The sequence below is a fragment of the Ursus maritimus genome, unplaced genomic scaffold (genome assembly GCF_017311325.1).
Source record: "Ursus maritimus isolate PB19 unplaced genomic scaffold, ASM1731132v1 scaffold_23, whole genome shotgun sequence".
Taxonomy (NCBI): domain Eukaryota; kingdom Metazoa; phylum Chordata; class Mammalia; order Carnivora; family Ursidae; genus Ursus; species Ursus maritimus.
In genome coordinates this window covers 8054756-8081380 of record NW_024424786.1, presented here as the reverse complement: position 1 = coordinate 8081380, position 26625 = coordinate 8054756, and the positions used below count along the sequence as shown (strand labels likewise).

At 48.5% G+C, this 26625-nt stretch overlaps 1 protein-coding gene across 2 annotated transcripts in view; it reads right to left on the bottom strand.

Moving 5' to 3' along the window:
* NAV2 (neuron navigator 2) overlaps positions 1-26625 on the bottom strand; it is a 383478-nt gene that overhangs the window by 257707 nt on the left and 99146 nt on the right. For both annotated transcript variants that reach the window (XM_040638895.1, XM_040638894.1), the window contains exon 2: positions 6103-6220. In XM_040638895.1, coding sequence (XP_040494829.1) covers positions 6103-6220 — 118 coding nt within the window. The remainder of the gene's footprint in view (positions 1-6102; positions 6221-26625) is intronic.

Here is a 26625-nt window from a genome sequence, read left to right as displayed (position 1 = left end):
CCGAGCTCTGTCCTTGTATCCTCCTTCTCTCCAATCCTCCTTTGTTCATCCTGTTTCCCTCCTTCTCTCTATTCTTTCCTCCCTGCCTCCCACCCTTTCTCTCCTTCCAACCCCTTCTGGCATTCTCCCTGAGTGACAGCAATGTAAGCAGGAGGAGGGAGGCCTGTCTCTCCTTCTTGATTCATGCTGTTTATCCTGGCCTCGTAAACCTTTCTCATAACTCATGGTGATGGCACCACGATGGGCTGGCAGGCAACTGCCGGCTTCGGGCAGCTCATGACTCAAGAAGATAATCACACTAATAAGAGGTTGAATGGAGACTGAACTCTCAGTCACAAAGGGCAGCAGGGAAAGGTCCATTTCTGCCCAACAGGCAGAAGGCAATGGTAGAAAAGTGTGGGCCCCAAATCATCCCACCATCTGAGAAGCCCAGCTCCTGGGACAGAAGCATGGACTCTAGAATTGATCTCTCTGGGGCAGGTGAAGACTCTGGAGCGAGGGTCTGTGCGTAACACTTAAGGCTTTCCTTGAAGCCACGCTTCTGATCCTGGCACTCCCCAATGTGCAAAACCAACTCTTCAGCCACTAGGCTTCATGTTTAGGCAGAAGCCCAGAATTCACTGCCCTGCACCTGCTAGCCCCGCCCCTGGTAGTCCCGCCTTATTTCGCCTTGTTGACCCTCTCGCTCTCTACATTCCAAGCCTCTCTGCACCCTATTTCCTTGGCCAAGAATGTCCTCCTGACTGCTTCACCTAGCCAACTCCAATTTGAGGTCTTGGCTTAAAGGTACATTCTTCAAGGAACCCTTCCTTGATTCCACCCCCTACCCCCACCATGGGTCAGGTCTCACAGCACCACCGGTCTTCAATCAGTATGTACTATACTTCTCCCAGCCCTTGAAAGGCATTGTTCCCCAAAGGGACAATCACCCTGACTTCAAGTTTCAATGGGCCTTCATTTAGGGGTGACCTTTTCTCTAACTACTTTGAAATAACTTCAAATGGGGGGCACCTGGCTCAGTCAGTTGGGCATCCGACTCTTGATTTTGGCTCGGGTCATGATCGTGGGGTGGTGAGATCGAGCCCCACGTCAGGTTCCGCGCTAGGTATGCAGTCTGCTTGAGATTCTGTCCGTCCCTCTGCCCCTCTTCCTGCTCATACTCACTAAAAGTAAATAAACAAAATCTTTAAAAAAGGAAGGAAGGAAGGAAGGAAGGAAGGAAGGAAGGAAGGAAGGAAGTTCAAATGGACAGAAAAGTCACAGGAATTGTACAGAGAATTCCCACACACCATCCTTTCTCATTTTCACCCCCCTTGTCTCTGTACAGGTATACAGATTTTTTTTTCCTGAATCCTTTTAGTGCAGACTACCTAGATCGTGTCCTTTGCCCCTTAGACTTCATATGCATTTACAAAGAACAAGGAGATTATCTCACGGTACAATTACAAAATTCAAAAACCTTAACATTGATATAATCTCAGTTTTGGCAATATACTAAAAAATGTCCTTTGCGGCATTTTATTCCCCTATACAGGATCCAGTCCAGGATCTTGCAGTACATTTAGTTGTCACATCTCTTTAATCTCCTTCATCCTGGAACAATTTCTCAGCCTTGGTCTCTCATAGAGCTGACAGTTTTAAACAATACAGGCCAGTTTTTTTGCTTTTGTTTTTAAATAGAATGTCCCACAATTTGAGTTGGTCTAAGATTCCTCGTGATTAGTTTCAGGTTTTCCATCCCTTCCTGGAATTCAACACAAGTGATGCTATGTTCTTCTCGGGGTATCATATCAGCAAGCACATGATATCCATCTACCCCTTGCCAGTGATTGAATTTTGATCTCCTGGTCATGAAGTGGATTCTCCCCTGTGCGGATACATTTCCCCTTGCAACTAATAAGCAATCAGTGCAGAGACACTTTGAGACCATGCAAATTGCTTGCTCCTCAAACTTTCTCCTCCAGATGTCAGCATCCATTGCTTCTTGCCTTAACTAATCTTTACCATCATGGTTGCAACTCGCTTTGTATTTTTCTCCAAAACAGTGGAGGCCTTTCTTCTCCACGGATAGATGTATCTGTCAGTATAGACTTGTAGATTCCTATTTTATTCCATAATTACAATCCACAACTGTCCTTAATTTTGAAGCTCTTGTGGTCTCAGATTATGGTCATTCTTTGTAGCCATGGAGGGCAGAACTAGTACTTATAAGGAGACACTACCAAGGGGTGGGGGGCAGATTGTGACCTAGTGAGAGAAAAGCTCTGGAAGGATTCCAACTCTCCACCATTAGAACTAGCTGACGGGGGCGGGGCGGGGGGTTGGGGAGTAGTAAGCTGCCAGTCACAGGAAATATTTCACAGTCTATTGACTGTTCTTCATAAAAGAAATTCATGCATCAGGGTTGGGGCTTTAGAGGCCTCTTCCAAACCTTGAGACCTGCAGCAGAATCCTGGAAAGGAGGAGAGCGTGACACAAAGTTTAGAGGCATGTTCAGAAAAACAGTAACTGCTGAGAAGGGGACACAATCAGGCCACCTGTTGGAACTAATCCAACCAGGCTTGCAGAAGCAGGAGCTGTAGTGAATAAAAGTCTAATCCCTAATCCTCTTGTGATTCCTTGAACATCATTGCTTGCCAGCTACCATGTTAAATGCTATGGGCCAGAAAGAAAGACAACTCAGACCCAGGCCCAATACAGAAGCCCGTGGAATGATAGAGAAGGGTCTTCCAGCTCTGTGTGGGGGAGCTAGGAAAGACATGGACTTTTCTGGATGAATAGGGGCTCACCAGCCAAAGAACAGCTGCAACACTAAAATTCTGTCCAGCACATGGTAGACTCCAAATCTGGGAAAATTTTAGATAGACCAATAGAGACACACACACACACATATATATATGTGTATGTTAAATACATGTACACATACAAATGTATCTTCACATTTCATTTTAAAGGACACATGTGTGGAAGAAAGCATGGGCTTCAAAGTCAAGTGTACAATTGGTCAACAGTTCAACAGCCTGATCAGAAAAGGCTGTTCCTGCTCCCTCACCAAGAGATCTGTATTCACAAATACGTTAAGATTAAATGCTCTGACCTGGCTGGCAAACAATCTAGAGAAGAGGTCAAGGGCAGGGATAGAGGTGCTAACACCTGGCTTTACTTATAGAGTCCCCAGCAGGAGCAGGCCTTTCTTGGAGAGCTGAAGGAAAGCAAGTTGGTGGCCTCAGGTGCCGTCAGGCACTGGTACTCACTTGAGGCCCTGATATCTGTCCAGTGGCTCAGGCCCAGACAAGCCACTGTCTAGGGAGGTTCATGTCATTCAAACAGATTCAGGGAAGCATCCTCCTAAGCAAAGATCAATACTGTACTAGCTTACATTCTGTAGCACTGTGCTTAGTGAATTCAGGACATACATGCTACCATTCATCTATTCTGAGCCCATGACAGACAACGAATCTATCATGATACACCCTAACATGGATACCAAGGCCTTATCATCCTCGTACTCCTACCTTTCTAGGAAGTGGCTACCGAGTGCTAACCCAGAACACTTTACTTTCCAAACACAGGTCATGTTTGCTACCTACCCTGCATTTCCTAAGACTGCCACAAAAATCAGGCTGTGCCCATTTTAAAGACAGGGAAACAGAGGCAGCAGAGGTAAGGGACTCTGAGGTCCCACACTCTGAGGTCCCACAGTTGGGAGCAATGAAGCTGGGATGAGAGCAAGCCCTCTCAGTTCCATCCTTTCCCACTTGCTCTCTTGTTCCTAGTGCTGAAAGCTGAGAAGGTTCTAGTAGAAATACTACACAGCCCCAAGATTCAACCATAGTGGTGCCTCGCGTGACACTGCTGATGTGGAAATCAACACTCAGCTCAAGTCCAAGTTCTCTCCTCTATGAAGACCTCAGCAAGAAGATGCTACTCCTTCTTCCAAGGATACAGGCCTTGCACATTTGTCTCTTTATTCCTAGCTTGGAGCACAACGCCGGCACACAGCGCTCAACAAATGGTACTGAGCTGAACTGAAGGGAGCCAGATCCTTGTACTGGGTTCCGTGTTTCTGGATGGACAGGGGGTATAATATAGCAGGGCAAAGAACAGAGGCTTTGGAAGCAAACTAACCCAAACTAGAATCCCCTCGCAGACTAGTTGTGTGACTCACTGAGCCTCAGTTTCTGCAGGTGTAAAATGGGGCAAGTATTCCCTACTACACAGGGATGTAGAGGAAATGGAGAGAAATTTGTAAAAGATTGGCAGGAGTGATGAAGAGCGGGAGGAAGAGAAACTGGTTCCAGTCCGAGATGACTACACAGGAAGAAGGAAGGGGCAGAGGGTGGAGTAGGCAAAATGGGTGAAGGGGAGTGAGAGACACAGGCTTCTGGATACAGAGTGAATCAGTCACAAGGATAAAAGGCACAGCATAGGTAACATAGTCAATGATACTGTAAGAGAGTTGCATGGTGGAAGATGGGGGCTACATTTGTGGTGAGCAAAGCATAATAGTTAAAACGCTTAGGTCACTATGTTGTACACTGAAACTAATGGAAACTAATGGAAAAAAAGTGGGAGGAGGAAGAGGATGAAAAGGAAGAAGTGTAGCGGACAGATTTCTAGGTCACCCCCAATGGTCTTCCCACTTAACTTCAAACCCTTGCACAATCCCCTCCTGTGGGGTGTGACAGAACCTAGGATTTGCTTCTAACCAACAGAACATGGCAAAGGTGATGGGATGTCACTCTCACAATCATGTTACATTGCAGAAGATTGCAACTTGCTAGCCAATTTGCTCTAGAAATTTCTCCCTTGCTGGCATTGAAGAAATCAATCCAAGCAGCCACATTGGGAGACCCACATGGCAAGGAGCTGAGAGGGGCTTTTAAGCGTGAAGCCCTGCAGCCAAGAGTCAGTGAGAAATCAGGACTCACCTCTTCTAACTGCAAGGCAGATGAATCTGCCCACACTGAGCGAACCCGGCCCCTCCCTAGTCAAGCCTCCACATGAGGACTCAGCCCGGGCTGGCATCTTGACTGCAGCCTCGCAGGGGCACCAGCTAAGCCATGCGTTCCTGCACTTCCGACACCCAGGAACCAGGAGATAATGGCTACATGGCAATGTGTCCTACAGCAATAGACCACTGACACAGGGCAGGAGGGAGGAAGGAGAGGAAGAAGGGGAACGGCGCAAGCTAGTCTTAAGAAATCAATCTTAGGATGGCAGGGGCGCTTGTATCTGAGAGACAGCGTCCATCCAAAAGTTTCCAGCTAAGGCCAACTTGCTTGTGTTTTCAGGTACAATCTCTATGGATGGGAGCGGAGCTACAACCGTAAAAGGCCACTCTTCTCAGACTTGAAAGATAAGCGACTTTCCCACAACAACACACACCCAAGGGGCTGGGACTTCTGTCCTTACGCCTTTTCCTTTGGCATAAGGAAGCCACCGAAGCTGCCAGCGACAGCAAGCAGCCTCATGGCATCTAATTGACCTCCTGCCTCCTTAGTCGGAGCTCTCGGGCAGGGCTGCGGGGGGCACTTCCCTTAAGCCTTAAGGCTCAAGGCGGAGCTGTGCCCACCTGCCTTCCCGGGCTGAACCCGCTCTTCCTGGCACACAGCCCCAGCGCCCTTCCCCCAGTATTAAAACCAGAACCAGCTCTCTGCAAAGTTTGATCCTTTGCCTTCTCAGATCCAATTAGAGTTGGCAGGACTAAACCAGTCTTGTGGTACCTTTTTGTTTGTTTGTTTTTGGTAAATATTTCCAAAGTAATCCACAAAAACAGTACCATCAGAGGGGCGGGGTGGGGAGGGGAAAGGGAGAACCAGAAAGATAGGGGACAAGAAAGGGGCAGAGAGCCCTCCTCAGACCATCAGCACCCCCTCCGGCCCTTCTTCTCAGAGTATCAGAGGGTCATCGTATCAGGAAAAGCAAGCTGGTACCCACGCTTCCCCAAGCACAAGACATTATCAAGTAAACTGTCAACACCTGAGACAGAAACACTCTATTCTTCCGGGAGATTTCGGTGTTCCGTGCCCCTTGTCCAGCTCGTCCCCTTCTGGGTCTCCACTGTAAGTCCTCAATCCCCAATGTAAAACCCGCTCTTACCCACAACCTGGATAATCTGAGCCAGGAGGACGCCGTCCGTCACATCTTGCTGGAGGTCCTTGATGAGACGTTTGTGGCCCGATTTGGCTAAATAATGATTGGCCCAGTCCGTATAGATCTGCAAAAAAGCAAACAGGCAACTTGAGGCACCTACTCAGACCCTGTCCCCGCGTTGGAGGCAGCTGCTGGGGCCTGCGCAGCAGTCACCGTCCCGCCACCGCGCTGTCCTGGGCCAGCCAGCGCCATTAACATGCAGAGCCTCGTGCGGAGGGGCCATTCAGCTACCCAGAGCTGGGCTTTTGCCTATTGAGAGATCTGCCATCGAGGCGCAGGGAAAAGCTAAAGAAAGCTTCAAAGCATGCAAAGGCCTGAATGGGACGGGGACACAGAACTAAACAGTGTGCTCCAGACGGCTTTGAGAGGCGGTGGCTCTAAATGCAAGAGAAGCCTCCCCCGCCCCCCGCTGCCACCACCCCCCCTTCCCATCTTTTTCTCTTTATTGAAAAAACGTATGGGGAGGTTACCACCCAACAGGCATCTTTTAATGGGCCATTTCAGGGTAAGGAGGGCTATTGAGTTAGCGAAGCTCTCAGGAGCCTGGGTCCCTTGTAAAGAGGCCAAGTACGCAAACACAGAGCCCTTCAATTACTCGTGTGTGAGCGGTGTTATTGACGACCTTGCCATCAGCTCAAATGTAATCGGTTTAATTTAAAAGCCCAGCATCATTTCCACTGTTGGGATTCCGTGACTAATAACAATTTAAAAAACCCAGCAAATTCCAACAGATTTAAACACAGCACTAGTGTGCACAGCTGTGAAAGGCAGAGGCTGGGTCACCCGTGGGATCAGGACAACAGACCCCCTGCTTCTCTCTGTCACAGGCCTGCTCCTCCGTCCCCACGAGAGAATCTTTTCTTTCAAAACAGGCCTATAAGCACAAGAAAACTCACCTGAAAACTTTCACCCAAACTGAAATAAGCCAAATAACAAACAAAATTAGAAACCTCATCAATTTTGAGTGCTAGGTTCCACGACAGAGTCCTAGATTCCTCTTCCCTCCAGCGAGCCTGTGGGGGGACATGTAGGCCCCATATAGCAGCACCTTTCTCCCCGCTACAGTGATGCGAACACGTGATGGCTCAAAGAGAACACTCCACCTCGACCGGTCCAGATCCTAGTAGCGACAGGTTCATGTACTAACTCATACGACGCCCCACCAAAATGATGGAGGTGATCGCCGTATCCCCAGCAGGCTGCTCTGAGATCTTGTGTGTGACTCCCAGAGCAGTGGGAGCCCTACCCTCACCCCGGCTCTGCCCCACTCTGTTCTTGCAACAGGCCCAGAGTAATCTCACACAGTGGGGCACTGGCTCTCGAGGCTCACTGAATGGGGACAGCGGCCAGGGCCTGCACTCGCAAAGTAGGACCCTTCTGGGAGGCTCTTCCACCTGGAACGGTGAGAGCCTCATCCCAAGATGGCACAAGGCAGAGCTGCACTTCCCACTTCGTCAAGAGCTGAGAACAGACACCCCCGTCTCCTCCCGCCCCCCAACCTCGAATCTTGGTTCTCCACTGCAGAGACCCACAGCCAAAGAGGCACACGGCAGGATGGGGTTAGTCCACAATGGGGCTCAGGAAGTGGGGGCAGTGGAGTGGGATGATAAGGAGGGGAGCTTTGGAATCAATGCACCTGCTTTAAATCTTAGCTGCCACGATGCCAATTACCTCTGTACCCTCTGACCCAGTGTCCTTGTTTATAAGATGGGGGTAATACTATCTACATCACCGGGTGATTATGAAGATGAAATGAGCTCACATATATAAAAGGACACAGAGTCAGCCACCATGCTTACTTTTCCTGGAGCACAGCTCTAATCAAAGAACCATCAACGCACCACACTTCCCATTGAATTAAATTCAGACTTTTCACACTGCTATTCAAGGCCCTCTGATCCACCCACTCTTCCCCAGACCGAGTCCAACCCTTGTGGGGGAGGCAGTGTATGTGGAAGTTAAGAGGATGGGCTTTCGAAATGACAGACTGAAGTTGGCCCTTGGCTCTGGGCAAGTGAATTTCTATGAAGCTTTCTGTATCTCAGTTTCACCTTCCATAAAATGGGGATTATACCAAATGTCTTATAAAACAGCCTGGTAATCCGTGACCCAGGCCAAACCCAGCTGACCATATGTTTTTGTAAACAAAGCTCTATTGGAACAGAGCCACACTCACGTGTCATCTTTAGCTGCTCTCATGCCACAGTGGCACAGCTGAGCAGTTGTGACAGAGAGCTTTTGGCCCACAAAGGTTCAAGTATTTACTATCTGGCTCTTTGCAGAAAAGATTGGCCAGTCTATTACAAGGACTGAATGACATAATAGCCTACCTACCAAATGCTCAGTAGTCATAATTCCCATCACCTTCAGGAAAACTCAACCTCACAGTTCCCCATCTCTGAATTCATGCCACCCTGTCTGCCTGACTACCTCCACCTGGCGTCACCCAGCAAGGCTCAATTCCTAGGTCGGTCCCTCCATGAAGTCACTCTGGAGTCCCCCACTGCATCCTGAGCTGCACGTGTGGCAGAGACTGTAGATAACGCGGACACTGGCACCACCTTCCTCCCCTTCCCACCAGATGCGGGCAGAGACCGTGTCCCGCCCATCTTTGCCCCTCAGTAGTACCCCCCAAGGTGGGAACACACGGCAATCAGTAAGGACATGGTTGCCAGGCTGAACAGAGAGAAAGAGGGCAAATCTCCGGGAAACTGATTACATTTGAGATAAGTAAGAATGTAGGCTCTCAGTGAATCCTCAAACCAGAATCTCAATCTCTATTGATTCAAAGAGGAAGGTACAGAGAAAATAAATCACTCCATGGCTCAAGCTCATTAATCAGGACCCATCCAACAAGAATCATTAATTATCTGGAGTTTCCCCTCCCCTCCCCTCTCCCCAGCTCTCAACTTTTTAAAAAAGTCACAAGAAAACACATTTATTGTAAGAATTCATTTTCAGGGGCCATGCTAAGCATGGACATAATTCAGCCCCATCTCTCTCACTTGCTCTTTCAGTGGCTCATGCAATGAGTGCCATTCTTTCAAGGGGCACCCTTGGAAAATCAACTCACAATATCCGTAGTCAAACACTCCATCAGATTGGGCAACTCGCAAAAACGCAGCAGTGTGTGTCTCAAAGACACTAAGCAAGGGCTAAAGCATGCAGAGCGTCTTGTCCAAGCTTCAGGGTCCCAGAATTGATTACTCCAGAGCCTCCCCGTCCTCACAGTTCTAGACACTGGGGTCTGCTTGACGCTCCTGCCCCGGAGCCCACTGATCCTTGTTCTGTGAACTTCTAGTAGCAATGGACAAGAAAAAGAACCCCACAGTAGGAAAGAATACAACACCGTTCCCACCTCCGTCTCCAAACCCGATCATTCTAGAGCAAAGCTCTAGAATGACTTCCCACTAGTATGTGAGGAGCCTTTCCCACTCTGATCCTTCATTTCACTGTCTGCCTCTCTCCCCACCCCCTCTAACCAGGGAATGGGTACTTCAGAAGCGCTCAGTGAGGGAGAGAAGCTGCTGTCAAAGGCTTGAAGAGATAGAAGGGGGAAGGAAGGCGATGACAGCTGAGGAGTGGATTCGTTTTGATTCACTTATTACCCCTGACAGAATTTCGAGGAGTGCGTCGTTTGTTTGCTTGTAACTCCACATCATCTCGTATCACAGAGGCTGCAATCAAAGAGGGAAAATTTTGACAGATCAATTGAAGTAAGAAACCTGATTATTAGTTGTAACGAGAAAACCGATAATAATTGCACTCTGTTCAGTCAACGGGGATAAGAATGTTGCTAAATTTATCCTGCAATTAGCCCTCAAGGAAGGGGCGGGGGTAGCCTTCTAAGAAACCCAAGAACGATTTCACAAAGCAACTGCGCCAAAAGCTGGTGCCATTCACAACTCGGCCACGAATCCAGACCCGCGTGCCGGACAGCCGGATGGATCCCCAAGGCAGCCGAGGCATAGGATAGCCTTTCCAGGAGAAAGAGAATAAAATGGATCTCTTAGAAGGAAGTGCCAGTGTGGAGATTAAAGTGAACCCATCATGGAGCCTCGGAAATGGTTTACAGCCAATCCGTTGTAAAGGCAATGCTACCGTTTGGCCTCCATTCAAGAGGTCTGGCTCCAGGCTTCGGCCACGGCCTCAACCAATATTTCCATGGCTAGATGGTATGTGGTTAAATGGCTAAGTTCTGATGGCTCTGAAGTCTACAAATGATACTGCCACAACACATAGAGTGTTCACCCAGCACCTGAACACTGCAAAGAACAATTATTCAATGACTAACAGTTTTTAAGAAAATCAAAATGCACCATCTGTTCTCAAGGGCAAAGCTGGACACACATTCAGCGCTGAATCTCCAGCATCTTGCAAGGAGCGTGGCCCCCTACTCCCCACGTGCAGCCCCAGGGCCACATAACCTTCTAACTGCATGGGATGGGGGAGGGGCATCAAAGTAGCTGCTGGCTCCTTTTCCTACTCCCCCTCTCTCAGTGGAGACCCCCGCTTTGTTTAAAACCACTGCCTCGACGCAACCACTGAAATAGGGGAGATGGTATCCCCCACTCATGGGAGAAAGAGGTGGAGCACAGAGAAGTCAATCTTTTGCTCAAGATCACACAGCACAGCAGGGCCCGGGCCGGGCCCGTGGCCCCGCTCCCTGGTTTCTGTGGTTAAGAGGCCAGTTCTGCTCAGCATCCTTGGTGCTCACGACAAGCCCACCCTGAAGGGCAAGGACTCTCCTTCCACCCCCTCTTTGCCATCTGGTGCATGACTCAGGTCATTTGTGGGTTTTCCATCAACCGCGGTAATCACAACAGCAGCGTGTCTCTAGTCTCCTGCGCTGGCACGGACCAGGGCGGTGATCTGGCTCTGCCTCTTACCAGCTGGGTGGCCGTGGCGAGTCGCGCCCCCACCGAGCTTCTGTGCCCCTCACTTGTGCGGCGGGAATGTACGGGGATTATGAACTACACAAGAGCCGGTATGTAAATGGTGAACCCAGTGTCTTGCACATAGTAGTAAATAAGAGGTGGCTATTCATATTCAAATTAATAAACACTGGGCTATCTAAGTTTGGAGGAGTAAGTCATCCTAGATTGCTGAAAGTTTATACTTCTGAAAACCACACATATTTAGCTGTTCCATTGGGAATCTTTCCTAAATGGATTATTATGATCCCTGCTTTTAAAATTAACCCAATTTTACTTTTTCTTGATGGCCCACAGACATATGAATAATAGTGTTTTGATGCATATAAGGATGCCCTTAGGGCCTGTTGAGTCTTCCTTAAAAGATCCCAGAGTCCCTTAAAATTGGGTATAAAGTCACTGTTCAAGCAAGAACCTTGAAGAGACTTCTCCATTAACAAATATACACGAGTAGAAGGATTCTGTGGCACACCTTTGAGCTGTTCCAAGGTTCAGCAGGAAAGGCTTTTTGGCTGGTCTCCAGACAGGTAAGGTTGATAGAAAGCTGGGCTCCAGGAGCACTGAGTGAGACATGACCGGGTTCTACATCCCCCACCCGAGCACATGCAGAGCGGTACTGACAACTCAACCCTCAACATACATGTAGCATGGGTAACGTGCACTTCCTTATACCAAGGAATATACATCCTTCTCTGGAGCCAGAAGATAGGAGCATGGGGAGGGAGGAGCCCACTGCTGGATTTCTTTGCTCAGGATTTCTATCTTCTTCCACATCCTGGCACCATCCTTACTTCTACCTGAACTCTGAATGTCAAGGCAAGATAAATTGCTTCTGAGCCACATGCGTACCTTGACGCATTAAGCCAACACTGTCTGACCACCCCTGTGCTGGGTTTTGCTTGTGCTGTAGTCTTGTGTAGGATAGTAACTCCCATCAGTCAAATGTCTATGACGAATCAAGTAAAAGAACCCCTTCTAGAATCAGACCACTTTTGCTCCAACCATGCCTCAACCACTTCCTGGCAGTTATCCTGGGCAAAAATACTCAAACCAACTGAGCTAAATTTCCTCATCTGTAAAATGGACCAACCACCTATTCAGGGTATTCTGAGGTTGAAGTGAGACGATCTAACGATGCCTGGCACACATACTTATGTTGGCCACGACTCGAATTACCGTGAAGATGACCTACAATGTGAGCTTTGCAAATGGTCCCTTTCATGCCCCACTTACTTGGAGGAAGATCTCATTTCCCCCACTCGACAGATGAGAAAGCTGAGGCTCTGAGAGCTGAAATGACTCTCCCAATGTCACAGGAAATGGGTGAGGGTTTAAAAGCAGTGACTCTGGCTCCCAGGAACGCCGGACTGCTACTGAGAGGCCCCCACAGGAACCACAGTCCGCAGAAGATCAAGTGTGCTCTCAATGTGGGAAAGCGGCAAGACAGCAAGGCTTACCCCGTCATGGCCATTACAGTGTCACACTCTCCTGCCCCTGGGAACAGCGCTGGCCGCTTGTCACTCAGGACCCACAGATCTAAGAGAGGGGCTGACACTTTCCCATGTCACCTAAGCACAAAGCAAACATGACTTCACAGCGGTGTCACGATGGTAAAAACTGAAATGCCAATAGAACACGTTACCATCGCGTGGCTGTCTCCGAATGGGGAAATGCTCAGGAGTCAGGTGCCCCCGTTCTTCCAGACTGGAGGAGGGCAAGGCTGGCCTGGGACGCTGTGCGGCAGATCCAAGGGCCAGGCCTGGGAACAGGCCCACGGCCGCACAACAGTGGCATTGTCTGTCAGGAGCACGGGCAAGCCACAGGTGGGTGTGTGCACAGCCACTCCAGAGGTTTTGAAACAATGGTTTCAGAAAAATAAACCAGGCTGGTGAACGTGCTGGGAGGGACTGGGGCGATCTCGAGGAGGAGAGCACCCAGGTTCCTGCTTATCCCGCTCCGTGAAGTAACGCCTAGGATCCCCGTGCTTGCCGCTCTGTCTCCTGGAATAAGAGATGCTTTGCACCACACTTCACGGGACACATGTCACTTTCCCCGTCACTTCCTCACCTGAACACGACCCCCTGCTGCGAGGGGGTGTGTGTTTCTGTTGAGGGCCTACTGGGTGCCAAGTGTCCTACACCTGTGATCTCGTCTACACTCTTTCCCCACTGGAGGGGCAGCTCCAAGAGGACAGAAATTCCGTTGTACTCACCGCATTTTCCCAAACATCTAGTAGGGTGTCGAGCACGTAGGAGGTGCTTACTGTTTGCTGAGTAAGTGAATGGTCATCTCCCTTCCATATACTAGAAGACAGAAGCTTCAGACGGTGAAGTCACACAGCTAACAGAAGGGGACACGTTTGCTGAATAAGTGAATGGTCATCTCCCTTCCATATACTGGAAGACAGAAGCTTCAGACGGTGAAGTCACACAGCTAACAGAAGGGGACACCCCACTTGACCCAGGAGGCCTGGCCCCACAGCTCCCACGTCTCACAACAGCAACATGTGTATCCAAGTCTCCCCTGGGCCTCCCTGGAAAGTCAAATAATGCCACGTAAGAACCAAGACCGGAACGCTTACTGGGCGCCTCAGAGCCAAACCGGGTCCCCTCTGCAGGACTTCCTCTCACCCATGGCAGCCTCAGGAGCAGGGTCAGAGCCACATTCAACCACGAGTCTGGTGGCTCCAAGAAAGCCTAGGGTCTGAGCCACCTGAAAGTTCTCCAGTATTTTCTCTCCCTTCCCATGTTCTTTAGTTACTAACCAACTACACATGTCTTCTGCTGTGGCTACGAGGGGACTCAGGCCCTTCCCGGAGGCTGAGGCAGCTGCCACAGACACCCTTGTTGACAGCAGACATCCCCAAACTCCACAAGAGCTGTTCAGAGATGCCCAGCAGGGCAGCCGCACCGGAGGAGCCAACGACCACCTCAGTGAGGATTCGGGCCTCTCTCCAGTCTGTTCATAAACGGACCTTTGGTGTAGTAGCCTCTGTCTGCCCCCCAAGCCTCCACAGTCCCCTCGTCTGCAGACCGCAGGTAAAGGGATACCAGAGACGGTGCTTCCCGGCCGCCCCATCCAGCCCAAAGGCCTCAGCTCCGCTCAACAGGCACAGCCCCCCAGGACTTCCGGCCCCACCAGGCCCAGCCAAGCCCTCGGAGTCCTGCGTGAGCTCTCACGCCTCCGTTTCCTCTTCCCAGGATTGCGTGGATAGCGAGTGGACAGGAGACCTCTAGAACCCCACACGTGTTTGGACACAGAGCACACCCAGGCTCTGTGACTGTGGGCAAACCACCTCTCTCCCAGCCTCAGCTTCCTCTTCTGGGAAATGGACTCTTCAGCTGCCACCTACTGTTAAGGACTATCGTCTCTGTGAGAGAGACATGTTTCTAACATGCTTAGCACAGTGCCTCTGAATCCTTGTTTCCTTTCCTGCCTCGTCTCCAGGCCCCCAGCTGCAGATCCCTCTGGTCCCCTGCTCACACACAGGCTCCAAGCGACGCTAACTTCAGTCACTGGCGGGTTGGGCTTTGCTGCTCAGGCATGTCCTCCCTCATCCCCTCCACTTAGTGGGATGTTCCCTTCTCCTGGAAACCAAACGCGACCGCCAGCCTTCTCGGAAATCCTGGGGTCTTCACACTGCAAAGATCCCATGTGCCGGCTCGCCAAACCCTACGCTCTACGCGCACGTCGTCTGCTCTGCGAGCAGTGCCATCACTCCCCCACTGCCTGGCAAATGCCTATTCGGGGATCCTAAAACCCGGGGCCCAGGGTCAATCCCTGTGAAGCCATTCCCACCCCACTTTTTACCCCAAACACGGAGTTACTGGTTCCTTCTTCTTGGATCCAAAAGCACTTTGCACATGCTTTTTATGATGGCCATTCTAACTATCTGGTCACCTTTCTCCAGTCAGGAGCTTGCCCAGAGTGGAGAACAAGTTCTGTACATCTTTGAAACACCAGCACAATGCCTGACGCACCGCGGGGGTTTCGTAAACAGGCACGTGTTGACCTAACGGAGGGTAGATGGGTGGGTGAACGGAAGCAAGCTGAAGGGACAGACCGGGGAATGTTCAGATGGGTGGACATATGGACGGGTGGGTAGGAGAAAAGATAGGTGAGCGATTATATGGGGAGATGAATGGACAGATGGGAAGATATGATGGATGAATGAATCTGTTCCCCTTCACTGCCTAGATTATAAAGTCCATGAAATCACCATGGTGTCTCCCGTAGCTTTTAGATCAGTCAGAGCACAAGGTGCAGAACGGGAACTGGTAGGGGACGTTCTGCTGAGACGATTTCTAGGAGCAAAGTAGCAGGACCCACTTGACGGTGGGCATTTAAGTCCTATTTAACAAGATACAAACACACACACAAAACACATGATGGTCCACTGCAGTAGGCTTGTACAGGCTCAGGAGAGTTGATGGCTCAATTTTAGAGGAATTTGCAAGCTGGTTGTTAAAATAGCCCTTATTTATAAGGAAATATCAGAAAGAGAAATTAGGAAAACAATACCATTTACAATTGCTTCCAAAAGAATAAAATACTTAGGAATAAATTTAACCACCAAGGTGAAAAGACGTGTATACTGAAAACTACAAGACATTAATGAAAAAAAAAAACAAAAAAGAGGGGCGCCTGGGTGGCTCAGTCAGTTAAGCACCCGACTCTTGGTTTTGGTTCAGGCCATGATCTCAGGGTCCTGGGATCCAGCCCACATAAGGCTCCTCGCCGGGCGTGGAGTCTGCTTGAGATTCTTTCCCCTCTGTCCTTTTCCTCCCCATCCGCTCTTCCCCTGCCCCTCGTGCTCTCCCTAAAATAAATAAAATCTTAAGTAATTGAAAAAGACACAAATGAAATATATTCCACGCTCATGGATTGGAAAGATACTGTTAAAATGTCAATACTACCCAAAGCAATAGACACATTCAATGCAATTGCTATCAAAATCCAAACGACATTTTTCACAGAACTAGAACAATGCTAAAATTTGTATGGAACCACACAAGACCCTGAATAGCCAAAGCAATCTTGAGAAAGAACAAAGCTGGAGGCATCACACAGTCCGATTTCAGACTACATCACAAAGGTCGACTAATCAAAACAGTATGGTATCGGCATAAAAACAGACATTTGACAACCACATGCAAAAGGATGAAACTGGGCCACTGTCACACCAGACACAAAAAGTACCTCAAAATGGATTAAAGATTTGAACGTAAGACCTGAAACCATAAAAGTCCTAGAAGAAAACAAGGAGGTAAGCTCCTTGCCGTAGGAGGTTGAATTGGACACCAAAAGCAAAGGCAACAAAAGCAAAAACAAATGCAGACTCATAGATACAGAGAACAGAATTGGTGGTTGCCAGAGGTGAGGGGAAAGGGGGTAAACAGGTGAAGGAGGATCAAGAAATATAAGCTTCCACTTAAATAAGTCATGAGATGTAAAGTACATCGTGAGGAATACAGTCAATAATAGTGTACTAACTTTGTATGGTGTCAGATCGCTAGACTTAACTGCGGTGATCATTTTGCAGTGCACACAAACACTGAATCACTATGTCGTCCACCTGAAACTAATATTGTATGTGCATTACCCCTCAGTAAAAAAATAAACAAGTGGACTACATTAAACTAAAAGGCTTCTGCGCAGAGAAAACCATCAACAAAAAGGTAACTTACTGAATGGGAGGAAATTTTTGTTTACAAATCATATATCTCATAAGGGGCTAATATCCAAAATCTATTAAGAACTCATAAAACTCAATAACAACAATAAAAAAATGAATCTGATTAAGTACCAGGCAGAAGATCTGAACGGACGTTTTTTCCAAAGACGACATGCAGATAGCCAGCAGGTACTGGAAAAGATGCTTATCATCATTAACCAACAGGGGACTGCAAATCAAAACCACAATGAGAGTTCACCTCACACCTGTTAGAACAGCTTTTATCAAAACACAAGAAATAACAAGTTCTGGTGAGGATATGGAGAAAAGGGAACACTTGTGCACTGTTGGTGGGAATGTAAATTGGTGCAGCCAATTTACTGGGAAAACAGCATGGAAGTTCCTCAAAAAATTAAAAATAGAAATACCCTATGATCCAGCAATTCCACATCTGGGTATTTATTGGAACAAAACAAAAACACTAACTTGAAATGATATAGGCACCCCCATGTTCACTTCAGCATTATTTACAATAGTCAAGATACTAAGTGTCCATCAAAGGATAAATGGATAAAGAAATGGGGATACACACGTAGGAGTATTATTCAGCAACAAAAAAGAATGGAATTTTGCCATTTATTATAACATGGATGGACCTCGAGGGCATTATGCTAAGTCAAGTAAGTCAGACAGAGAAAGACAAATACCAGATCAACTCTCTCTTATATGTGTAATCTTAAACAAGCTCACAGAAAGAATTGATTGGTGTTTGCCAGAGATTTTGGGGCGGGGGAGGGGAGGAATGGGTGACCTAGTTTTGTTTGGTTTAAATAAATCAAAGAAGAAAATACTAGACAAAGACTGGGTTTTCATCTTTGGGCAGTTTTTTAGTTGTCCAACTTCGCATTACCAAATTGACCTGAAAGTATTCAAAATATTCTCTGAAAGGATTAATATGATCTCCAGGATTAGATATGCCTAGTCTCTCTCCTGCGTTCTTTTATGGGCTGATCCTGAATCCCCAAAGACCACTTTATCCACAATTACAATTACAGAATCGATGATTAAAAAAACACTGTGGTGATCTGATACAATCCTAAATTTATAGTGGAAACGAGGCCAATTGAAATTGAATAATTCTTATATTATCCCCAACCCTAAATATATGGCGCTGTATGTTCCTAAAAATAAATAGGTAGGCAAACCATTCATGAGGCCATAACGTATTTTTAAAAAATGCATGAAGCAAAAATGTAGCTCTTGTATATCTTTAGGCTTAACTTAGAAAGCCGAACCGTCTGAAAAGCATTTACAATTGTTTAATTAAAATTCCTTTTCCAATTTTCCTAAGATTTAATTGACGTACCACAACCTGCATATACTTGAAGTATGCAACTGGATGAGTTCCAACCGATATACACCCATGAAACCATTGCTACAATCAAGGTAACAAACATTTCTCCCAACCCCAAGAACTTCCTTGCAGCCCTTTATAATCTATCCCCCCCTCTACCGCCGTTGCAAAGCTAACACTGACCTGCTTTATGTCATTACAGATTCATTTGGGCTTTCTACAACTATTGTATAGGTTTTTGAAAAATTATATAAAACAATTACATTTCCTAAAAGTGGTACTACTCAGAACTCATCACTTCCTATTTTATGATATTTTGCTATTGTTTAAGCGGTTGCCTTACTTACATCTATTAGACCTGGAGGAAGGAAACAGGGTATAATGGCGTACTACAGCACATCTCTTCCCAACTCTATTCAGAGTGGACGTGTTGGTAGATTAAAGCCGGCCTTGGTAGAAGAGTCACCCCAGAAATCACCAAGTGCTACGCAGCAGGATTTTTTCCCTTGGAAAATCAGTCGTTAGCGCCACTGGGCATACACAGGTGAGACTGGGGGAAAATGCTGTTACTTACGGCCACCCACACCTTCCCCCAAGGAAGTTTCTCTGTTATGCAGAATAATGAGCGGAGGATGCAAACCCAGGGGAGTGGCGACTGAGCCGAAATGCTTTGCAGGAGAAAAAGTGAATTCGAGGAAAGGAAGAGGAGATTTGGAGGCCAGGAGACTGGGCAGTAGAGACACTGTGCGTGGGAGGAGGAAGACGCCGAGGAGGCAAAAATCAGGAGGCATTTCAAGCTGTTCACAGTCAAAAAACTCCCTCTGAATCTTCGATAAAATCTATACTCTTACGGTGCTTTCTAGGGCAAGTGGAATCGTTCCGAGGAAGGCCAAGAGGTGCCAAGTCCTGCCTCCTAGGGGGTGAAGGGACAGGAAAGAGTGAGCCACAGCCAAGGTTAGGTTACTCCCGGGAAAGAGCGAGGAGGTTTAACCACAGGGCCAAGTGGGTAAACGGTGAGGTCATGGTGTCCCTTTGCAGCACCCCACGGGGAATTTGTCATGGGGCACCTGCTCAAGGAATACTGGCTGAAAGGCTCTCTGGGCTGCTTCGTCCCTCCTCCCGCACAGGCCTCCTGGGTTTCGGTGAAGGTCTCCCTAAAACTGGCCCTGCTCACAGTGGTCTCCCTGCTCCCCCTTCCCAGACGTCGGGGCTGACTGGGTCTCAGCCTGACCCAGATGCTCAAAACTTGCCTGACTCTCCTTTCACTCCATCAGGCTTGCGAGGTCCCAGGCAAGCAGCTTTGCCAGGGACGCCTGGTGAGAGTCAAGGTTCCCAGCGCACATTTACATCTCCACTGGAATCCTCAATGCTTTTAAGGCCAGAGATTGAGGTTCAAGTTAATATAATCACTCTGGCAAACTTGAGAGAGAGAGAGTGCCTTTTTTTTTTTTTTTTTAAGAGTAAAAAGGTTTGTTGCTTTCATTTCGATTTCTTAGGGCCAATCCCGGGCCACTGCAGGTGAGTGGCTATTTAATCTGTAGCTTGCTTATTAAAATTCACAACACCCAATACAAACCATGTGCGTGCTTGTTGATTATTTAAGGATGCTCCCTTGCCCAGGAGGCCTGAGTAGTGGGTGATAGTTTAAGGATTAACCCTGGGTCAGGTTTCTTGAGAAGATTACAGAGCAGCCTGATTTATCTGGGAGAAGCCATCCAGGGAGGACCCCAAGCATGGGGTACGGGCAGTCCCCCTTTCCTGCAGGAGGGGCTGATTGAAGGCAGAGCAAAAGCAAGGTGGTGGGGTCCTCTTTTAGTTTCACCTAGAAAAAGAGGGAGGTGGAAGACCTTAGGTAGGGGTCCTGGGAAGTAAATGGAGCAGGTCTTGTCATCCGCCCCCTCACTCCTGCCACCAAGCAGGTTTATGGTTGGCACACTGAGGGCAACTTCCAGGAACGTCTCTGTATTTTGTGACAAGGAGAAAATGTTGTACACTGGTTGCAAGCGTGAAGTCAGGTCAAATTCTTGTTGAAAACAAGACAATGGACTCAAAATGGAGTCACTTATGCTAAGACCCATATCACCAGACTGTGACTTAATTTACAGTTTTGCCTCTCCCAGAAAAGGCATCTCCAACCAGCCAGTCAGGAATCCCCTGATCAGCACTCGTTAGGTAATCTGCCCAATAAACTTCCTTGATCCCACTCCCTCTACCTATAACAGTCTTTCATTTTGTAAAGCTCCTGTGGGACCCTTTCCATCTGCTAGACTGGACACAGTCCGATTCTAATCAACTTTTTCTTCAAATAGGCTCTAAAGATGTTTAATAGGCCTCAGTTGATCTTTTAACACCCTGGCTTTACCTCTTAACGTAGACAGATCCAGGTAAGTCACTTCTGCTCAAGCTCAGTTTCTTCATCTGTAAAATGGAGATCATCACAGTACCTAGCATAAACTTAGACTAGGGATCAAAGGAGGGGGAAAATGAAGCATCTGTGAGTACACACAGGTACTCAACCAAGAGTAAAGAAGGCCCAGGTACTCAAGTCGCCGGGCTCAGGGGAGCCTTAGAAGGTCTGACATCATCACAGATGGTCACAGCTACATCCCACCGGGCAGAGTGCTGGCCAAGACACAGCAGGGCCATTTGTGGGAAAGATACACAGGCTTTAAAATATCTAGAGGGCCGGCAGTTCCCAGCAGTGGCTGGCATTGCCCTGCCCTGGGAAATGCTGCCCTGCTCCTTCCTTTCTCAGCAACTGCATGGCCAAGAGACTTGGCCACCATAGGAATGGCCGTTATGCCTCGGGCCCTTCTCCGAGCCCAGATGTCAGAGCACTCAGGCCTGGGGCATGTCAGGTTTCTTGTGTTTTGTATTTTTATAATAGGCCTTTACTAACAAGACTACCAGATACCAAGTTGGCACCCAGGAAAGAAGGGGTGTCTGCCCTGCCCCGGGGGACAACCTGGCCCAGAGCACAAAGACACTATTTATTCTATAAAGTCCTGGGAGAAAGCCTCAATTGACTCATCTCAAGATGAATAAAGGCCCCCGGCCTCCCATCTGCTGTGCTTACAAATGGGAAAGCTCTTTCACAGACATCATCTCATCTGAGTCACACCACATTCTTCCCATTTTACAGATGGGAACAGGGGGAGCTCAGCTGGACAAAAGTTAGCATCAGCACTGCAGCCCAGGTACTCAAACTCAGTCCAGCCATCTCGGGGGTCGCACGGCAGTGATGAAAACCAGACCGGGTCACTGGATGGCCAGGACAGGGAGGAAGTTCTAGCAGAAAATGAAGAGTCTTCTCTTTCAGAGAAAATAGAAATTGGAGGTCGGTGTCTATCCAGGTTCAGCAGGAGACGGAAATCCCCGTGCAGTCTGTGAGATGTGTTCATCAAAGCTCGGAACACATACCGCAGCTTCCTCCTACTGAAATGTCTATTTTTAACATCCTACCTCAAAAGGAATCTCTTCCACAGGGCAGGGAGTCTAGATCCTGGAGCGAAAAAATAATAATAACCCAAAGACGTCCCCATTAATCGCGCTTCGCCTGGTAGTGTTAGACATCTGAAGCAAAAGACACACCAGTGTCCAGTATCCCAGCAGCCTTCCACCTTTAAGGGGCCAACACGCCGGAGGAAGGAGGCAATAAGAGGATGAAAATATTCAGAGAGCTCAGTCGAATGGTTCACCTGGAAAATGGCCTCAGAACTGCGTCAAAGGTAGCTTTTTGCAGTGAGTTTTCCTGCGTCATTTACGCTATTCATACAGCGTGCATACTCCTACAGGTAAGGGCAATGCTGGATATCTGCTCCCCTTAAGCACATGTTTTGGGGGCTTAAACATTTTACAATGAACCACTCCAAAGTCAGTTAGACACAGCACTCATTAAGCAAAGAGGAGAAGTACACTCCGCCCTGGAAAATAAACCCTTCCTAAACCTTGTAACATGAATGGTGCCAAGGACGTTGTGGGGGAGGGGAGGGAAGATACACTACCTTGTTTTTTACAAACTAAGCGACCACATCACAGTGACCATTCTGATTGTCAAACCAGAGCGCCACTCCACCAGCATCAGGACTGCCATTAGCCCCAGTGTTACAAGGACCCCAGGGCTGAAGGTGAAGGAGGCATAAAGGAAAAGAAATTTCGCCTTTTGGCTCTGTGTGGCAAGCTCTCACACTGATGCCCCACAGTGAGGGGCAAGCCACAGAGGCAGCTACTGGCTAGTTTGAAAGATCCCATGAGCGGGGGCCCGGCCAGGGGTGGGAGAGGTCAGCAGCGCCCTTCCTGGGCCTCACGGGATGAGAAGTGGCTTCAAGTAGCCCCGGAACAAATCCTTTCTACAGTAAAGCCCTCTAGAATACGCCCCCTTATATCTCTGCAAACCCTTCACAGAGGTCAATCTTTCTCCCCACTTGCACCTGCTGAGGCCCACAGTTGACAAAACACACCACACCTGTTGGCTTATGCAATTGTATTTTTTAAGGTCATCAACAACTTCCAGACAAATCCTCTCTACCTGCTCTAAAAATACACCACTGGGCCCTCACGGGCTGGCGGGGAGCTCAGCAAAGCATTCGACAATTGAAAGGCCCCCGCAGAGCCCTTGTGGTCCCGCCCGGCAGAGAAAACAACCTGGAGCCATCTATGTCTATACCAGCCTGATTCAAACAAATGTCATCGGCCCTCCCCAGAGACCTAGCCAGCACCCATCAAGGTTGCTTACCAGTTTGTAATGGTCGCAGGAGTCCCGACTCTGGCCCCGGGCCGGAACCCACAAGTTGATGCTTATAGGCATGGTTCGACCCACGGCCGTGCAGTCTGGGGCAGCCAGCAGGCTGCACCCTCTCCGGGCGTCTAGTTCAAAGCACTGTGGAGGCGTGTGAAGCCTCGAAGGTTAATTTTAGCTGAAGTCACGCTCCCGCTGTGGTCAGATTTTCTTACCCAGGCCACCTCGTGAATAGCGGCAGCTTAGGTTACCCCTCTGGCCCTCAGCCCTGACTGCAGAGCAGCAATTCTTCCCCGTCCATCTCCCCCACCACATTCCCCTCGCCCTCCAAAATAACCTGCCTCTCGTGCTTACATTGTCATGACACGCTCAAGGGAAATAAATCACCGCTCCTTTGGCTGGCCGGGGCACACAAGCCTGGGGGATCGCTCCCCGCTCGCCCGCACTTGGCAGAGGCCGAGCAGGGCAGCTGGAGGCCACGGGGCTGCGCAAACGTCCCTTCAGCCAGCCGGTGGCCGCGGGGGCCACACAGGAGCAGAAGCCCGATGTGCTTTCATCTTCTCAAGTGGGGTTCTGACCACCTCTGTCTGTGCCTGGTGCCTCCACGTGTCTCATCGGTTGCCTGACACTCCCTCTCAGAGTGAGGAACAACAGTGCCCGTCCTGTCCTCCCTTTCTCTGACAGGCTGATGAAGGACAGGAATCTGCCTGTTTCCACCCAAAAGTCTCACTCCTGCAAAGCAGGAGGGTGTGAGCCTTCATTCGGCCTTGCCGAGGTTTTGAAAAGGCTATCTGGTCGCCCGCATGGCTGTGGGTTCCAGATCTCAGTACGTGGACGACGGCAGATACAGGAAGAAGGTCGCTAGAAGCAGCTCATTTCAGGCCTTGTGTCCTGCCACACTCGGTGATCACGAAGGGCAACTTAGCCGACTGGTCTGTACAAGGGCTGGTTGCCTGCCTGAGGGAATTCTGGTCTGCTCTTGAGATGGCCTTTTTCCATGTGGACAGGACGGTGGAAAGGCTATGGAACAATTAAACCCAAAGCGGACCCCTGTGACCTCCCAAGAAATCCCACAGCCTCTAACCTTGCAAGCAAAACGCTAGCGTGCGGTGTTTGAAATAGGCGTTACCACCTCACCCAGAAACTGCTCTTGTAGGATGCCGTGGAAGGCCTTTGCCCCACCTGAGGTCTACCTGTTTCACTCCCGTGGCATCCTTGGCCTCTCCTTCGTAACACTCCCTATGCTTGTGAGGATTTCATTCATTCAAGTGTCTACCGAGCATGGATTCTGTAGCAGGTACTATTCTAGACTCGGACGACTGAACAGTAAATAAGAGACGGCTCTCGTGTGGCTTTGATACTGGATGAGGGGTGGGAGAGAGAGACAAAACGGCAAGAAACTAACAAGCAAGCTAATACCCGAGAATGCTAAACACCACGAAGAAAATGCAATAGAGAGAGTGGCAAGGGGCGGAGGGATACTGTGGGAGGGCAATCAAGACTGGCCTCTCTAAGGAGATGACATTCGAATAGAGATCTAACTGGTAAGAAGAGGACAACCTTGCAAAGACGAAGGGCGGTGGTTCTCCCAGAGCCGTATCCGCGTCACATGGGAACCTGTTAGAATGCAGACTCTCAGGACTCACTCCAGATCTCCTGAATCCAAATGCTGAGGGTGGGCCCCAGCAGTCAGGTCTGAACAAACTCCCTGGGTGATTCTCACACAGACTACAGTTTGGGACCCACTGGTCTAAGGGAAGAACATTCCAGGTGCAGGACTCTATAAACAGTAAGGATCTATGGTTTTGCTCACCTCTAGAAGCCTCAGCCACTAGCCCAGAGCCTACCACATGGCAGGAATCCAATATATAATTCTGACCGCTTGCCAGCTCCTAGAACCCAGAGAAAAATCACAGAAAGACATACATTGCAAAAATACTATATTCAGGGGCACCTGGGTGGCATGGTCGGTTAAGCGTCTGACTCTTGGTTTTGGCTCAGGTCGTGATCTCAGTGTCATGAGATCAGTGTTGTGAGATCGAGCCCTGCGTCGGGCTCCGCACCCAGTGTGGAGTCTGCTGGAGATTCCTTCTCCCTCTCCCTCTGCCTTTCCTGCTCCTGCTCTCTTTCTCTCTAAAATAAATTTAAAAATCTTTTAAAAAATGTTGTGTTCATAAAACTTCAGCGAGAGCACCCACAAAGGAAGCGAAGGAGGTCATTTTGAATGCAGGTGGCCAGTGGGAAGCTTTCTGTAGTGCCTGGAACTGCCAGCTGCTGAGACTGACTTTTCCCAATCTAATAAAACTTGGCATCACAAAGTTGGCAATTAGATTTCCTGTAAAAGGCTAAATGCGGTGGCCTTCTGCTTCCTGATTCTGAAACTCAGTAAGAAAGGCATTAGTGTGTGGCAGCTGGGATAATCATTTAATTGATCTTTTCCACCCATAGAAGCCTCCCTCCCTGCTCCAACCCACTGAATTGTAAATCAATGTCACCTTCATTGTCAGCATGAAAAGGGAGGAAAAAACACAGCTCTCCCCAAACCAAATTGGAGTAAATTTCCTAATGGGGCCTTGGTGAGAGTCTAAATGGGTGCTGCCATTTCTCCCCCTCTGGCCTCCTCCTGGGCCACACACACAGCTCCATCAGGCCCGGTGGCGGCTCCAATGACATGCAAAGCAGGAAACAAGGGGCTTCCTAGGGTAGGATCGCCATAACAGAAAGGGCTTGGATTCTGTGGTCAGCCAGACCAGATTCCAATCCCCAAACTGACAATATTTCAGAAGCATGTAGAAAGGTGTTGGGAATGTAGGAAGGGGCCTATAAATCATATTTATTGTCCTTTTCCTCATTATCGCTGTGTATCATTTCATTCACTGATCTAGCAAATACTTACAGGGCCTATGCACTATGCACCCTTACTGGGGGATATAGAGCAATGAGCCTAACAGACGTGGGGCTTACTGTCTGGAGGGAGTGACCGACATGAATCACAGAATGTCAAATAAAGACAGAAAAAGATGACAGAGGACAATTGTGACAAATGCTATAAAGATGCGTCCATGGCACCGTGAGCCAATAGTGGGATTATTCAACCTCTCTAGCTTATTAAAATACAGATGCCCAGGCCCCAAGTGAGCATCTGCATCAACCCGGGACATGGGTCCTGGCACAGGTGTGTTTAACAAGCATCACAGAGGTTTCTCACTGTTGGAGTTGGGGTTACAGGCAAACGGGCGCGGGGGCGGGGGGGGGGAGCCGGAATGATCCATGTGGTAATTGATCAGAGCTGGAAACACTGTATAAATTATAAGCTATGTTTATAAACTCAATGATAATACAGTTTATCAGTATAAACTATACACTGATCTCTTAGTATATAAGTACAAACTCGTGTTTAGTTTCTCTTGAAGTAATATTTATAGGCATGTGTATTACATGGATTAGTACACACACATTTATTTCCTTGTTCTGCCAACTGAAAAGGTCTAAAAACAATGACACCCTAGTAGCAACCAGCACACTCAGTGCCCATACCCTGGTTTCTAATACCATTACCCAATGTAAGGAACCAGGGATCCTCAGGGAAACTGCTGATTCTCAGACTGAGACAGGAAATATTCAAGACAGGTGTGGAGCAGTTACAGTGCCAGAGAGCAAGGATGTGTGCCCACACCAAGACACACTGATGCGAGTGTGTCAAAGAAACACAGGAGCTAACAGCAAGAGCTCCCAGTGGCCAAAGCGAGAACAATGTGAGCAACAAAGT